Source organism: Eleutherodactylus coqui, chromosome 10, assembly GCF_035609145.1.
Source record: "Eleutherodactylus coqui strain aEleCoq1 chromosome 10, aEleCoq1.hap1, whole genome shotgun sequence".
NCBI classification, from domain to species: domain Eukaryota; kingdom Metazoa; phylum Chordata; class Amphibia; order Anura; family Eleutherodactylidae; genus Eleutherodactylus; species Eleutherodactylus coqui.
In genome coordinates, this window is record NC_089846.1 from 59447559 (window position 1) to 59464509 (window position 16951).

At 43.7% G+C, this 16951-nt stretch overlaps 1 protein-coding gene across 1 annotated transcript; it reads left to right on the forward strand.

Moving 5' to 3' along the window:
- Positions 1-4561: 4561 nt before the first annotated feature.
- LOC136580499 (oocyte zinc finger protein XlCOF6-like) lies at positions 4562-13463 on the forward strand. Its single transcript, XM_066581102.1, has 2 exons — positions 4562-4648; positions 9693-13463. The coding sequence occupies exon 2, from the start codon at positions 9842-9844 to the stop codon at positions 11324-11326; it is 1485 nt and encodes a 494-aa protein (XP_066437199.1). The 5' UTR covers positions 4562-4648; positions 9693-9841; the 3' UTR covers positions 11327-13463.
- Positions 13464-16951: the final 3488 nt, after the last annotated feature.

Consider the following 16951-nt stretch of genomic DNA (forward strand, 5'->3'; position numbering starts at 1 on the left):
TGGCAAACTTGATAAAAATTCAAAAGGGTCCTGGTTGCCTTTCTTGAAGATTACAATATTATGTTATAATCTCTAATTACTTCAGAAGGGTCGGTGATTCTGAAATTATTCCGATTGTAGTCGGGAAGAAATTTTTTTTTTCCCTGGCATTTACCTCCATTGTTTTTTTATTTTTGTTTTTTTTTCTTTGCCTTCCTCTGGATCAACATAGGGCTGGGGGAGGGGGTGGTAATAGGTTAAACTGGATGGACGTATGTCTTATTTCGGCCTAGCATACTATGTTACTACCTATCTGCATTATAGCATGTGTCCATGTTGTACTGCTGTGTGCTGCTGAAGGACTCTGTATCTGGGATAAATGCTGTATTAGCAGGCCAAGAGAATACAGTATCTAATGGAAATACCATGAAGCAGCACACAGAGTACCTAGGGGAATTTTCACATAGACGCAAATTGTTCCACAGAATGCTGTGAAATTTGCGGTCATGGAAATCTGCACCAAAAATCCATCTAAATGTAGATTTTAATACCGGATTGCTGGCAGAAGTCGCCCATTTTGAATTTGGCATATGTATGAATATATATTAGCCATGCAAATTTTGGTGCAGAATATTCCACAGGTCAACAAACTCCTCTGCGTCCTGCGGAACAATTCTGCCTGCCTGAAAGTCGCGAAGGCTCAGTAATATGAGCTCCATAACCGCCATCATTGGAAATACACAGAATTGTGAATGGATACCAGTAAAGACCGCCATAACCTTTACAAGGTCCATATCACGCAGAGTGACTTTAGATCTCCCTCTAGGACACAGTGTTTTTTTTTGGAGTTTTGATCTTTTTTGGGTTTGAGCAGCCTCTATGTTCTAGTCATGATAGGCTTAGGCTGTTTCCACATGAGCGAAATGATTGATATCACGATTTTGTGTCACAAACTTTGTAGCACCACGTACGAGAATTTTTGGGGAGGGAGGTTGGAGAGTTTTAAATATATGCCCTGCCCAAAAATAAACCCTAGCAGCATGAAAAAACAAAACGCATACATCACCTAAGATGCGCTGTCAGCTCCACCGCGTCTTCTCCCCGGTACTTGTCTTCATGGATCTCTTGCTGGTCAGGGATTTGAAAATCCCCGCCTCCAGGAAACGTTGCCTCTTATTGGCTGAGCGCCGCGGCACTGAGCCAATCACAGCCAGCGCTCCATGAACCAATCACAGCCATTCCCCGATCCAATGAATGAATGTGATTGGTTCATCGAATACTGGCTCTGATTGGCAGTGCTTCCTCGAGGTAGGGATTTTCAAACCCCTGACCAGGGAAAGATGCCTGAAGACAAGTGCTGGGGATCAAGGAGAAGACGCAGCGGAGCCGGACAATGCTTCTTAGGTGATGTATATGTTTTTTAATGCGGCTAGGGCTTATTTTAGGGCTCAAACAGTAGTATTCTCTACTGTAAAAGTTGCATTGAAACACATGGGGAAGGCTCCCTAAGGTAACATGGACTACAAAAAAATCGAAAATCGTGGCTGTTTAGAGCATGCCACGATTTTGTATTCTCCCAGTGTTGCAGAACCCATAGGAAAGCATACATACATGCGATTTGTAGCACTGTCGCATAGCAACAAAATTGCGCGACTTTGTCGCCCGTGTGGAAGCGGCCTAAGGGCGCCCACCCACTGGCGATTTTTTTTCCCTGCGAAATTCGCAGCATTTTTTTCTCTGCAGGGGTCTATGGGACTTGTAATGTTAAAATCGCGATCGCGCAAAGTCGCAATTTACCGCGAAATCGCGATTTTGCGCGATCGCGATTTTAACATTACAAGTCCCATAGACCCCTGCAGAGAAAAAAATGCTGCGAATTTCGCAGGGAAAAAAAAACCCCAGTGGGTGGGCGTCCTAAAGCAGAAGTAATTATACCATATCTCTATACTAGTGGGGCAGAGGTACTAATCCTGGCCAAGGGTACTTTTACACTGAGCGATTTATAGTCCGTACGGGTGAATGATGACCGGGCTCGCCATGCAGCCTGTTTGTATAGGCAGATGAATCATTTGCTAGTTTGTTCACAAGTCGTTCAGTCGCTCACATTCAGGCTGGGTTCACACAGGGTGGATTTGCTGCGGTTTTGTGCGGTTCTCCCGTTGCGGTTTTGCTGCAAAAGAAATGCTTCTGCGGCAAAACCGCTTCAAAGGTTAATTTTGGCTTGCAGATTTTCCTGCGGAAAAATCAGCGTTTTTTTCCGCAGCGTTTTTTACTTTTTGCCGCGGATTTTGCTGCGTCCATAGAGGTCTATGAACAAAAAAGCACTGCGGAAAAGACAGAAGAATGGACATGCTGCATCTTTGAAAACCGTGCCGCAGTTGCATCTCCGCACTGCAGCTGTGCGGAAAAAATCCGCACTGTGAGAACAGCTTTTTTGCAAAACTCATTTGTGCTGCATTGCACTGCAAACGCAGCGGTTTTGCCGCAGTGCAGATATGCAACGTCACTCCGCAGCAAATCCGCCCTGTGTGACCCCAGGCTCACTGTACCGGTGAATGCGCACGACTAAATGATCGCTGTTTACAAGCAACGGTATGTAAGCAAGTGAATGATTATTTTTATGTCTGCATAAAATGAATGACGGACGGACGAATGCATTCTCATTCAATCGTTGGTCAAACATCATCGTTCAATTTTGAGCAATCCAGCGATTTTTACATTTTTTAAAATAATTGTTGCATATAAAAGCACCGTAAGGGCTGCGGTCAGCTGAATGCACAATTGCGCACACTTCAGCGCAAGGGAACGAGGTTTGATGATGTGATTTGCGTGTGTATCGTTGCTTAGTACTGTACTTTCTGCACACGCAGGGCCGGTTCACACGCACGTATGACACATCCCTTCCGTGATCTGAAAGGCTACTGAGCCTAATGAGGTCCAGATGGGTTCTACGTTTAATGGAATTGCGCGTATAATAAGTATGCATTTGCGCTTCTATAGATTTCTATAGGGGCCTTAGTGCGCAGATACGCAGGAAAATATGTAAAACACGTTCATGAGAACGGACCCATTAACAGCGACGGGTTCTGCTCTCTGCGCGTGTATATCTTACGCACACAAATACAGTTGTCTGAAGCCGCCCTTAAACTGTATTTACACGGACAAGCATGATATTGCGCTTTTTACGTGAGACCTATAGAAAAATAGGACATGCAACAATTTTCAAAACTCAGACCATCAGTCGAAGTTAAAAATTGCTTGTGTGCATTTATGCCAGTTTCATACGGGCGATACAACCGCGCGATTATTGTGCGGTGCGAGAAAACACAGATTTATGAAACCCCACGCTTTTCACTGATGCGATGTGGCGAGATTTAATAATCGCAGCATGTTCTATCTTTCTTTGTCATCGCCCATGTTTCCCCACGGAGCCTTCGTTTTATCTCATCGCAATGCACGAACTCGCGCCTTTCATGTGATGCGATGCGTTTTTAAAACTGGAAAGTCCTATTGTCTTTCGCACAAGAAAATCGCAAGTGGCAGCGATGTTTTTGCGAGAAAAAGTAGCGCCGACGCTCAGACATCTCATGAGTAAAATTGCGATATTGCCGCGATTTTCCTCGCTCAATAGACTTTCACCGCCTGCGTGTTATGCACGGAAAATACGCCCGTGTGAATGGGCCCTAATGTAGACATAAAAATCGTTGGCTCGTTCACTAATTATTCAGTTCACACTGCGCCCGTTCAGTCGTTCACTTATACAGCGAATGTCACCGATTTCTGCCTGTCTAAACACGCTGCACGGGTGGACTCAGACGCCATTTGCTCGTTCAAATGATAATCGTTTGGTTTCAACGAACCCCTATCCAGATGCGGGCGTCCCCAAACATCATCTGAGGTAACGCCATTTATGATCAATTCACGTGCTGCTATCCCATGACTTCTGGCATGTCAGTGTGTACTTATTACTCTTAGGCTACCGTCACACAGGCGAGCGCAGTACCCCGATCCGTTATCGCGCTTGTCCAGGTGCGCTTTACCCGCGTATGCGGGGTGTTTTTCATGTAAAAACGCCTCGCATCACTTCTGTGTAATTCCGATCCCCGGCCTTTGTTTGACGCGCATCAGAGATTCGTCAAGTGTTTTCCGTACATCACATCGCGTGCGCGCAAATGTCTTTGTCCCATTGCAAACAATAGGCGGTGTGCTCCGAGGGATGCGAAAAAATAGGGCAGGCAGTGGTTTTTTACCTCATAGCATCGCTGTGAGGTAAAAAATCACTGATGTGTGTTCATATGCACTGGAGTTTTGTCAGGTTTTGTCCTGTGACTGAGGGGCCATTACAGTAACAGTGAGGAGCTATGCCATTATCTGCTGTCAGCTGGCCACATGACATGGGAGAAGTGATAACGTGGCCTGCACTGTCCCCACACAATAATGTCGGCTGAGCGCCTGAGGAGGACAGGATGCGGGTCAGTGTGGGTAGGAAGTAGACGCGTCGGGGGCAGCAGAGTCCTCCGCGCATGCGCAGTGCAGGTTCCTGGCCCCCGTTACATCTCTTGCACTACATGACCCATGATCCTCTGCGAGGTGCAGCAGCTGCTTCTTGTTGTGTTGAAGTTTAGGTGGCGTGGAGGGGCAATGTCTCCGCTGAGGATGGTTTGTACATGTAAGTGCTGCTTCTTAGTGCATGGAAGGCTGCAGGGACTGCTTGGACATGTGTGCATGGCTGTAGATGGGGATGGGCACTGCTGGATGGATGGATGGCACTGTGGGCAGCAGGACCTTCTCCTTATATAGGGGTGGGCATTGGCTGTGTGTTAGCTCCTCCATTTATTACTATTTCTCTAGTGATGCCCCAGTAGCGCCAGGATTGGATACACTTACGGTATTTGCACACATTACCGAAATGTCCTGGAAGTAATTCCGCACCAAATCCGTAATAAAATCCGTATTCTACTTTGTTGTATATTTTGGGGCGAATGAAGCCACGGATTTTTCTGATTGCAACGCAGCGAATGAAATCTGAGATGAAAGTCATCAGCGCTTCCGTGACGGATCGCGGTTAGGTTTTGAAAATTCGCAGCAGGACGAGAATCCATTGTCAGTAAGCGCTTATTCACATGGGCGTAAATACGCAGTGAATAAAGCCCATTGGTTAGGGTTAGTCACATGTGTGTATTTACGCAGCGTATTTCAGTCGTATTACGCACCAATTAGCTCATATTAAATCAATGGGAGCATGCTTCAGTATTTTTTTTTTGCGTGCTCAGAAAAATACGCACACACGAGCGTGCACAAACACATTGCAAACCATGCAGCGCCAATTAATCCAGCCTAGGCCTCATGTCCCAAAGACGGATTTGATTCGCAGCATCCGTGCGGAAGATCCGCATTCCAACAAATCGCCCATAGGAAGTCAGGGAGCGTCCGCACCTCCGTGCACGCATGAGGATTTTTTGTGCGGAGAAAAAAATCGCAGCATGCTCCGTTTTACCGCTGATTCCGCGCAGATGGACGCCATTGATCTCTATATAGGCAAGCGATCCTCAATGCAATTGCGGATTTGTATGCAGATACCTATCTGGTTGCTTGGAGACCAAGCGGGGAGGAGGGGGAAGGTGTTCCCTTTTTTTTTTTTTTTTCCTGCGCAGAAAAAAAAAGTTGCATCCGCGATCGCCGGCGAGCATTTAAAACTCATTTCCACACTGACTCGCAGGACTTTCGCTGCAGAAATCCGCGCATGCCGTGGACATGAGCCTAAGGCTGGTTTCACACAGCCGAGCAGGATATCCGGCTGTGAAGCTCAGCCTGATATTACGCGCCTGCAGTGATCCCTGCGATCACTGCGAGGCGTTTTAGTGGCAGGTATTTCCCATTGTTTTTAATTAAAAAATCTCGCATCGCACACACGTTGCACGCCGTGTGATGTGTTTTCCGGCTCTGTTGAAAACAATGAGCGAGGTGTTCGAGGGAACGGCCAAAGATGGCACATGGGTTTTAAATTTTTTTTCATTGCCCCGCGATGCGGGGGGGAATCGCTCATGTATATTATCTTATTCAAAAGCTTGGGATTCATATTCATCCAAGATTTGTACGTCATGCTACGCACAAATCTTGCGCAATTTACTCAGGTTTGTGAAAGCTGCCTAAGAGGATGCGCACACGTAGCAGAAATGATGCAAAAATTACACAGCATTTCTGCATAAAAAAGGTCAAAGTCGGCAGCACCCAGCAGCGTCCAATGAGCGCTGAGCCGCTGGTCAGGTGGTACCACTTCCGAATCGTGATCAGTGGCCCGGCGCTCGCTGCAGGCTGGCGTGTGATGAGGCGCAATGTATTGCGAGGTGAGGGGGAGCGCTGTAGCTGCTAATATACGGAGCTGATTCCTGGGCAAATTCAGGAATGTGGATTTTCAATGGGTGATTAGCATTAATAGTCCTGTATCTGGAGCTGTCCACGGTTCCCGTCAGGGGTCCGATTAAAATCTTGAGAATGGAACCCCTGGGCGGAACATATCTTGGCCATTATAGAAAACATATCTTGGCCATTATAGAAAACTGCAGGTTCCCGTTTATTTCTGGGCATTCTGTGGTGGACTGCTCTTTTCTTTCCAGTATAGAATGCCGGAAATGAACGGAAACCTGAAAAAACGGAGATTTGCTGGTCTCCATTTCAGCAGTTTTCTAGGACGACCAAGATAGGTTCCGTCCAGAGGCTCCGTTATCAAGATTTTAAGTGGACACCCTGACCGGGACCCATTGACGGGGTTGAAAAGAGATGTGACTGAAGCCTAATTCACTTACAACCACTTCCTACTACAAATCCACTATTTTCTAGTCAGGGGTTTAAAAACCTCCCCTCCAGGCAGCGCTGGCTCTGATTGGCTGGGCTGCAGCAATTGAGAACCAATCACTGCAGCACTCGAACCAATCACAGCCACTCTAATGAGTAGGTAAAGTCTACATAAAAATCCAAATCTGTGTGTTAAGCCACATGCACATGAACAATATTCACACACGCGTTGTGTGCAATGTGCACAAAAGTCACGCAACTATAAAATGCATTATTTTGAATGGATTCATTCACACGAGCTCCCTCGCCTCGCTCAGTGTTTTCAATGGGACCTTTAAAGACATCGCCTGGCACTCTCATGCCATGTGATGTGCATGCAAGCGTAATGCGATGTTTCCCATTGAAGTCAGTGGGAAATACTTGCGCTCCTAACACGCACATGAAACACGAGTGAGGATTGCCATTTCACAGAAAGCATGTGATTTCTAACAAAAAAAATGCTTCACGTTGCTGTTAAAATCACACGTTGGCAAGTGCAATATTGTGCTCACCTGTATGAATGTAGCCTAACCTGTAGGTTTTGTAGGATAATCTGAAAAAAAGGCTTGGTGCCTGGTTAGCCAGTAGAGTAAAGTGTGATTGTTCCCAGCAAGAGAAACCAAGCAATCTTGTAGATATGATGCCTTTTAATGTTTAACAAAAATACATGATGTTTCAGAAAGCTTTCAGGTTCTTCTTATCGACCCTTCATCAGGTCACCTGATGAAGCCAAAGATGGGAAATGAACGTACATAAATTTTACCACTCATCAGCTTATTTAAAAAGGGCCATAAGGAGTTGTGCCAAGTTTAGAACTTGTTCCCTATCCGGAGCCACAGAATAGAGAATATATGAATGATTGGTGTGGGTCTAATCGCCATGAACAACAGGAGTCCCTTGGATGAATGGACTGACAGTTTAGCATGCTGCACTCTATTTATTTCTTCTCTGCAGCCCTATAAAGAACAAGCATTGCTTTTAGGGAAGAACGTCTTCAACATCCATCGCTACACAAGCGATGGATGTTGAATAGAGATGAGCGAGCGTACTCGGAAAAGCACTACTCGCTCGAGTAATTTGCTTTATCCGAGTATCGCTGTGCTCGTCCCTGAAGATTCGGGTGCCGGCACGGAGCGGGGAGCTGCAGGGGAGAGCGGGGAGGAACGGAGGTAAGATCTTTCTCTCCCTCTCTCCCGCCCGCTCTCCCCTGCTCCCCGCTGCGACTCACCTGTCAGCCGCAGCGGCACCCGAATCTTCAGGGACAAGCACAGCGATACTCGGATAAAGCAAATAACTCGAGCGAGTAGTGCTTTGCCGAGTACGCTCGCTCATCTCTAATGTTGAAGTCTCGAAAAAAGCAGGTTTCATCACCGACACAGAAGGGGGGTTCTTTACTGTAAGAGCAGTGAGACTGTGTAACTCTCTGCCTGAGGACGTGGTGATGGCAAAATACATAGAGGAGTTTAAGATGGGACTAGATGTCTCTTTAGAGTGCTATGATATTACAGGATATAGGCATTAGGTGACCAGCGGGGTTGTTGATCCGGTTCTTGGGGTTAGGTCGAAACTCAAACATTGATCCAGGGATTATTCTGGCTGCCATATGGAGTCGGGAAGAAATTTTTTTTCCTCCAAATGAGCTGAATTGGCTCGTTATTATTTTTTTTTTTTTGCCTTCCTCTAGACCAACAAGGGGTGGGGGGGGTGTGACAGACTGAACTAGATGGACATTGTCTTCATTAAGGCCTCCTTCACACGGGCGACACCACATCGCTGTGAGAAAATCGTAGCGATATCGCATCGCTGCACCGTGTGATATCGCTGCGATTTTGTAGCAGCAATACTGCGATTTTGTAGCACTACAAAGTCGCATGTGACGCTACAAAATGGCGCCACTTTGTAGCATTAAGTGCGAGAATTTTTTTTGGGGGGGCTTGATATATAAGCCCTACCCCGAAAATAAGCTGTAACTAAAGGAGAAAAAAGTATACATCACCTCTCCTGTGCTGTCCGAGGCGCCGCCGCAGTTTCTCCCCAGGTCCCACCACTGATTATCTTCATCTTCTGGCTGGGGATTCAAAAATCCCGGCTACTGGGAGCGCTGGCTGTGATTGGCTGACACTTAGCCAATCATAGCCAGTGCTCGAAGAATGACTGTGATTGGTTCAATCACTGCCATTCATCGAACACTTGCTGTGATTGGCTAAGTGTCAGCCAATCACAGCCAGCGCTCCCAGTAGCCGGGATTTTTGAATCCCCAGCCAGAAGAGAAGAAGATGATCAGTGCCAGGACCAGGGGAGAAAATGCAGCTGGGCTGACAGCGCGGGACAGGTGATGTATGTGTGTGGTTTTTTTGTTTTTTTTTTCCAGTAGTTAGGGCTTACATTATAGCTTTGACAGTAGCATTTGCTACTGTCAAAGTTGCATCGCATGCAAACCGCGTTTTCATGCGATGCAACAGAGAGGAAGGCTCCATAGAGAAACATGGGCTACAAAACCTTGCATGTCGCAGGCATATCACCGGACCTGCGGGGTTTGTGTGTCGTTTTGTAGCATGCTACAAAACATCTTGTGTGAAGGAACCCATAGGAAACCATGGGCTTCTCATACATGCGATTTGTAGCATTGCTACAAAATCACGCAACTTTGTCGCCTGTGTGAAGCAGGCCTAAGCCTAACATACTATGTTACAAGGTTTTCCAAAGCTCCATAGTGCAGAGTCGACATACACCTCCATATGGACTCCACACATATGACTGCGGAGTGCATGAGACCTTATTGTGCCCCTTTATTCCCCCAGTCATCGCAGTAGGCACCCTATACATTTGGTATATACATAAAATATGCTCATGTTTTTAACTTTTTTTGTTTCTACTAGATTGAAGATGGTCCAGTTGTTCATCCAGTGGATCCCTTTTTTCTTCTCATCGGCAAAAATTTTAATTGTAAATGGACGATTGATCCCCTAAGTGACGTTGTTACGGTCATCAAAACATTCAATTAAAAAAATATTTGAATCCATCAAAAATGACTGAAAACTCAATTCCAGCCCCCCTAAACCTGACATCACACAAATATCATTGTCACATTTGTGGTGAGAGCTTTAAAAGTGAATCTGCCTATAGATCCCATGAACCGATACACACCATAAAAACAGAAGAAGAGTCTCCGACACATGTTATCGATTATGACGATTCATCCCTGCTCCTGCCGAAAACAGAACCAGTACAGTGTTCAGAATGTGGAGATTATTTTTCTTCTATTTTCCAACTTCACGTCCATTTTAAAACCCATGTAAAGGAGCGACCGTTTTCTTGTATGAAATGCGGGAAATGTTTTAGCTGGAAGTCAAATCTTAAAAGACATTTGAAGATTCATATGAAGGAAGACTTTGTGATCACAAGATGTGTTAATGGAGAGACATGGCAGGAAATCCAGACCGAACTGAGACCATTTCCCTGTTCTCAGTGTGGAAAGACGTATACGTGTATTACGTCACTGAAGAAGCATGAGAAGCTCCACACGTCACAGGGAGCATTTTCCTGTCCTGAATGTGGAAAACAGTTCTCATCAAGTTCTAAGGTGAAGAGTCACCTAAAAACACATTCTGGTGAGAAACCGTTTCAATGCATGAAATGCGGTAAACGTTTCGGCTGGAATTCTAATCTGAAGAGGCATCAAAGGGTCCATATCGGAGGAAAGGGTTGCAAACCATTTAATGGACCTTCAAGCTCTAACATGGACCCCCAAACGCTCAACGAATGCGCGGAGCTATTCACTAAGAATGTCTACTACGTGAGTAACGATGAGATCCACACGGTGGTGAAGCTCTTTCCATGTTTAGAGTGTGGAAATTATTTCAACAGTTGCTTACAGCTAAAAAAGCACCAACGAGTCCACAAAAGGCGGAAGGCTTTTATTTGCGATGAATGTGGGGTAACATTTTCTTGTAAATTTAAGTTCCGCAGTCATCAAAAAGTTCACACGAAGGAGAAGCCGTTCAAATGTCTTACATGTGGAAGATGCTTCGGGTGGAAATCGAACCTTACGAGACACCTGAAGATTCACGCCAATGAAAAACCTTTAGTCTGTCAAGAATGTGGTAGAAAATTTTTGTGGAGCTCAAATTTCAGAAGACACGTAAAAATTCACTTAGGGCAAAAGAGCTCCGTGTGCCATCAGAGTAGGTCAAATCTGACCTACAAGAAGATTAGTCCCATCGCAACCAAAATGGTTCAGACCAGATATAGAGAAATCCCGCATTCTGGTCAGGACGGTTATTTTATATCCATTTCTGGAAAGCCGCATAAAATTTATTCAGGAAAAAAATTGTACGGATGCATTAAGTGTGGTAGAAGATTCCGGTCGTATTTTAATCTTTTTCTTCACAGAAGGATTCATATAAGATCAAAACAGTTTTCATGTTTTCAGTGTGGTAAAATGTTTTCGGCTAAAAGACATCTTCTTCGTCACGAGATCATTCATAATGGGGAGAGTATCGTCATTTTATGAGGAGAAAAAACACTTTTCGAATTCTTTTACGTTTCCTTCGACAACGTTCATGATCATGCTAGGAAAAATTCACATAGAACTTGTTTTAAAAGACCAAAAACTTAAATTAGACGTTGCTTGTGTGTCAGATTTGATGTATATATGTTTTGTTGAAGTGGTGAATTTAATGATTTCAGTATGAGACGGTTGGGTAGCTAGTAGATGTCCACCCTGTGACACCGGTAGGAAGGACAAATGAAACAGAAGTTGAGTTGGTTTTATGTTCTCCGTTACTGCAAAGATTCAACTTGGGATTGTATGAGGTGTTTACATGCAGTAATCTTTATTCTGCGTAACCAATTTCACTATATCCGCGGTGTGCAGCTGCAGCCCATGATGCTATTGTGTGTAGCTGACTCCAACTTCAAGATAAAACATATATTAATATATACTAATCTTGATGTTACCATTTTACTAAACTAAGTGACTAATTATTATACATCAGCCATTTTTGAAGGAGTTGGAGTATGGAAAAATATAAGAGTTCAAGTGGAAAGTTTGGCTCACCAATTGTAGCTGTTCTCCTGGCATCAGCGTTCACATCCTGGGAGCCATGATGCCATGAGGTCAGAATGGTGATGCTGTAGCCTCTGATTGGCAGGCCGACTTCCGCTGTCAACAAAGACCAGGAGAACCGCTGGGCTGCAATGGTGGATTGCCGAGGACTACTGGTAAATACTGTTGTATTTTATTATTTTTACACATCTGCACCTGACTTTAAAATTTACCCAAACATCCCCTTCAAGAGAATACTTCAGGTAAAACTACTACACTGTGTTGCTTCTAATGCAGGGCCTAGAAATGGCAGAGATGCATGATTATGCTCTGCCCCTCAAGCTCCGGTATAATACAGTATATTGATTTTGCTAATCTTGGATAAAACAAAATTGGTGATTTGACTGAAAAGTATGGTGAAAGTTCACAGGGGAAAGATGTAAGCCTTAAAAAATGTCTACGTGTTTTCTGTACACCAAAGGACCCTTCAGGTAACGTTTCTAGATAATCAGTCTTTTCCCCAGTCTATTGTAGTTTTTACACGGCTTTCTACATATTCCCACAACTTGTTTCAGGCCAACTGTCCGAACCTTTTGTTTTTTCACTTCTTACCTTTTAATTTCACACAGTGGAATGGGTTATGTAATGTAGAAAGTGTTTTCGTAGTCCCAAATATTGTTAAATTCACCCACGTTCAGACACTACGTTTAGTGATCATGTTTAAAAAGTGCTGCCAAAGTGTTGCCCCAGGTGTATGAAGTTGTATACTTATACATCTATGACCTACTCCGATTGTAAAAAAAAAAAAAGTATACCGCATGGTATATGTTTTTGTTTTCTGGCCTACATACGCATCGAAAAGCCTTTTAGATACAGTTGACGTAAAGATATACTAATGTGCATCAACCAATCATAACAAAATGAGATTGTCATGTCATACGTCTGACCGACATTGGGCATGATGGAAGTGTACTCTAAATGTAAGCATCTTGACTCATGAGGGCAACCTTCGTCCTTCTGCCAAGTCAGAGAGCCAGTGAGACAGATGGAATTTGATAAAGCGACTGTAGCATGGTTCATTCTGTTCTTTATAGTACATAAGTTCTGTCTTATTACTCAGAATCTAAAACTGTGTTACTGTATCTTATTTCTTTTAACTGGTTTCAGCCCAATTTTTTTATTTTTTTTTTTTAAGAAAAAAATAATCAGTGTTTTTTAGTACTAACAAGCCTTTTTGTCTCTTCTCAGTAGCAATGCGGAAGACTGGAGTACTATAAGACAGATTGGTTGCTATGGATTCCTTGTCTGACCAACGCATGAATAAGGATGTAGCTCATAGGCTTTGCATCCCTAGCAACCTCTCTGTCTCCTCTATGAGGATGATCAACTGGATTGGCAATTGCCGTGCTGAAGGCAGCAAAGAGAAAATCAGCTTGGCAATATAAAATTAACGCCATTCCACCATTTCATCCCGTGTTACTAAGGAGATATTTGTAGAAGTAAATAATGGAAAAGAACCAATAAGTATTAACTTCAGCTCTTACCTTCTCGATTTGTACAGCTTTATTGCTATGTTTTAATAAACACTATTTAGTTGTTTTTATTTGTGTGTAGTTGTATCCTTTTATTCTCAGAAATAAAAAAAAATTGAAAAGTTTGGTAAAAAGGTTTATGGGATATCATCAAGTAATCGATCTTCTAAACATTTCCCGTATTCCCAAGAGGTAGCCTAGTTATTGGGGTCTGGTAGTTAACGGTCCCTCTTCACTTAAATTATGACAATTGCATGAGCTCTATATTCGGGGGAAAAAGTTTTTAAAAGATGGGTTGTATCAGAAATGGTAATTTATGGTGATCAGCAATCGTACAGATTACACTCGTGTCGTTATTTTGCATGGGGTACCAACCTGTCCTTTTCATTGCACAACATTACAATCTTCTTATACTCCTCCTTGTTTTGCCACTGATACCACGGTTTTTGGGTCAACCATGGACTCTGTTCTTTACCGAATAATCTGGCCCCTCGGCATTAAAAGAGTTTTCCAGGAATTCAAGATAAGTTATCCTTAGGATAGATCATCAATATCTAATCGGAAGGGGTCCATTGCTCGGGACTCTCACTGATTAGCAGTTTGAACAGACCAGGGATATTCATTTGTCACGTCGCCTAAGTACAGCTCAGTCCCATTCAAGTGAGTGGCACTGAGCTTCTATACCAGGCACTTCAGCTGTGAGATGTGTAGCACTGAGTGCCACAGCTTCTTCAAACAGTTGATCGTTGAGGGTCCCGTGTAGTGCAACCCCACCGATCGGATATTGATGACCTATACTAAAGATAAGTCATCGATATTAAGAGTTCCAGAAAACACCTTTAAAAGTAATTAGTCTCTTACTACTACTATAGGCATAATGTATTTGGGCTAATAAAGTTCTTTTTGGGAGCGCTTATCTATTGCTTTTATATTTTGTTGCGAGCCTTTGATCTTAAACCTTTAGGCGTGCTCTTAATCGGCCCTCTGCCACTTCTCTGATGCCCAAATAATGTGTCTGCCCCAAGATGATGATATAGTGTGATTCACCCTTTCCTATCCCTTTACATTTTATTACAAAATGTACACTGCCTTATAGAGAAAACATGAAGATTTTGTTGCAGCATTATGCATATTTTAGGGTATGTTCAAACAAGTTATGCAAATGGTTGATGTTTTGGGCGAGTCACATGATCTGGGAGTGTGATAAAAGGGGAAAATTAGTCTGTGAAGCTAATTTTGGAGACATTGTCACACCCACACAAACTGCTTTGTGCTGTTTTTTGGGAGGTCTAGATAAAGATTCCGAAGTGAAGATGCCATTGAGAGCCATTTCATTAAACGCATGAGTTTACTAAACGGTTCATCATAGGGCTAGGTACAGCTGGTTTCTCTTTGTGTTATATTGGGGCAGAAAATTAATGGGATAACACAACTAGGGGTCAAATTTGGAGACGTTGGCCAACAAAATGTGCATCTTCGTAGTGGGACTAGAGCACTGAGATGTATCCAGTATCATGAAGTAGCGGCTCCACAATCCACAGCTAGCAACATACTGCAGCATGTACGGACAGAGTTGGATGCTCCAATACCATCAATTATAGTTTCTCATTGCGACAATGGCCCCTCACAGCAGACCACCGTTATTAAGGCTTGCAGTGGTGTCACTCCAGAGCTACCTGGCGTGATGAATTCCACAGTGTGATATCAGTTTAGCAATGAATTGAGATTCTGTCTCGGCATTGATCATTGAGTGAGGGTGTAGAGACAATGTGACACTTGGGCTCATCCTTTTGCCATTTTAGAGCACGACATAGCTTGTCAACTTGGAGTCTTCGTTTGGGGTGCCATCAGCATCAACAGTCAATCACTTATAGTACACATCAGGAACACATTGACGGCACGCCATTATGGTAATGGGGTGCAGTAGCCAATTGTACTACCATATCTTGAGAGCATGCCCAATGCCATTTTCCAGAAGGATAACGTATAACTTCACCTAGCGAACATTAGCAGGCATGCTTTTCAAGGTGTCCAGGTGATTCCTTTGCCAGCACAATCCATTCAAGAATTTGTGGGACACAACTGAACGTTGAGTGGATGTTCTCCCAGATCCTCATAATGAAGCTGAACTGTGGAGTATGGTCAATACCACTTGGTCAGCAACACCCTAGGACAGTCCTTGAACACTTGTTGAATGATGCCACATCGTGTTAACGACAATATTGCCCAACATGGTGTCCCCACTATTTACTGATTATTCTGGTTACTGGACCACAGAAGACGGGGATTGTTTGCAACTATAATAGATTGCTCAGAACTTAATTTACTATCTGTTGAGTTTCATCTCATTTTGAGCATTTTTTCGTGTGGCATTTTCTCTTTGCAAATGTGTATTTTACCCACAAGTTACATATAACAAGCCGCCCATTTCAAATCTCTCTGGAAATCTCAAACATATATGGCATGGTACTATAACAAGGATGACACGTTCATGAAGCTCAACATTAGAACTGCAGAATGGTAATATGCACCCAATACTAATAAATTGGCTCTGCCCAAAACGAGTCTTTGAATGTGTAAGAAATGCAGAAGCCTACATCCTCCGGGTAGGCCATTAATATTCGGGTCCTTTTACATGGAACCATGTGGCTTCTGATGATGAATGATGATGATCAAAATTGTCTGCTTGGTCTTCACATAGTCCGATTCAGACTCTTATTGGGGAACAAACAATCGTTCATGCCGTAGTGTCATCATTATCGGCGGCACAACCCCCATTTACACAGGAAGATGTGCTGCCAACCACAAGAAATTTTTTTTTTTTGTACCGCATTAGCGATGTGATCACCTGACAAACAAGCATTGACTCTTTTGGCAAGTAATTGAAAGGTCATCGGTAGTTCGGCAACACATTCAAATGGGCAGATTAGACAATCCAAAGTTTGTGCCCAAAAAGCGACCCATGTAAAAGGCCCTTTAGATAGATGACGGTCGGACTTTGGTACTCCCAATGATCAACTTTATGAATGGACCACAGAGTGCGGAGGACTGCTGCACCCTCTTCATAATTTACTCCATAGTCTAAAAATCCCATAACCCCGTTTAAGATATTTGACTTATGATAAAATGGCAATTTATGTAGGGGCTTATTCCGACGGGTTTTCACGCCCGGCCTATATACACTATCCCTCTCTGCATGGGGAGGAGGCGGGCCGGGAGCGGTGCTCTAAGCTCCCGCCCCCTCTCCGCCCCTCGGCACTGTTTGCAATGGGAGGGGCAGGACTGAGTAGAGCTAAGCCCCTTCGGAATAAGCCCTCAAGGCAAGAAAAGAATGCTTTTCGGTTTTTACGTGACATTTTCATACATATTTTTCATAGTTTTAATTTGAAAGCGGTGCAGTCAGACATACTTCAAACTTTACAGCAAAGTATAGAAAAGTTTTAATACAAAGTAGTTTTTTTTTAAATGCACCTTGCTCTAGATTCTGGTGCTTTTCTGCCATAGGTTTCTCTGGGATGTCAAAAACACCTGCACAAAGTATCACAAAAAATCCCATTAA

Bases quoted from the DNA above. Each gene is read 5' to 3' on its own strand.
- LOC136580499 (XM_066581102.1), top strand. From the start codon at position 9,842: ATGACTGAAAACTCAATTCCAGCCCCCCTAAACCTGACATCACACAAA.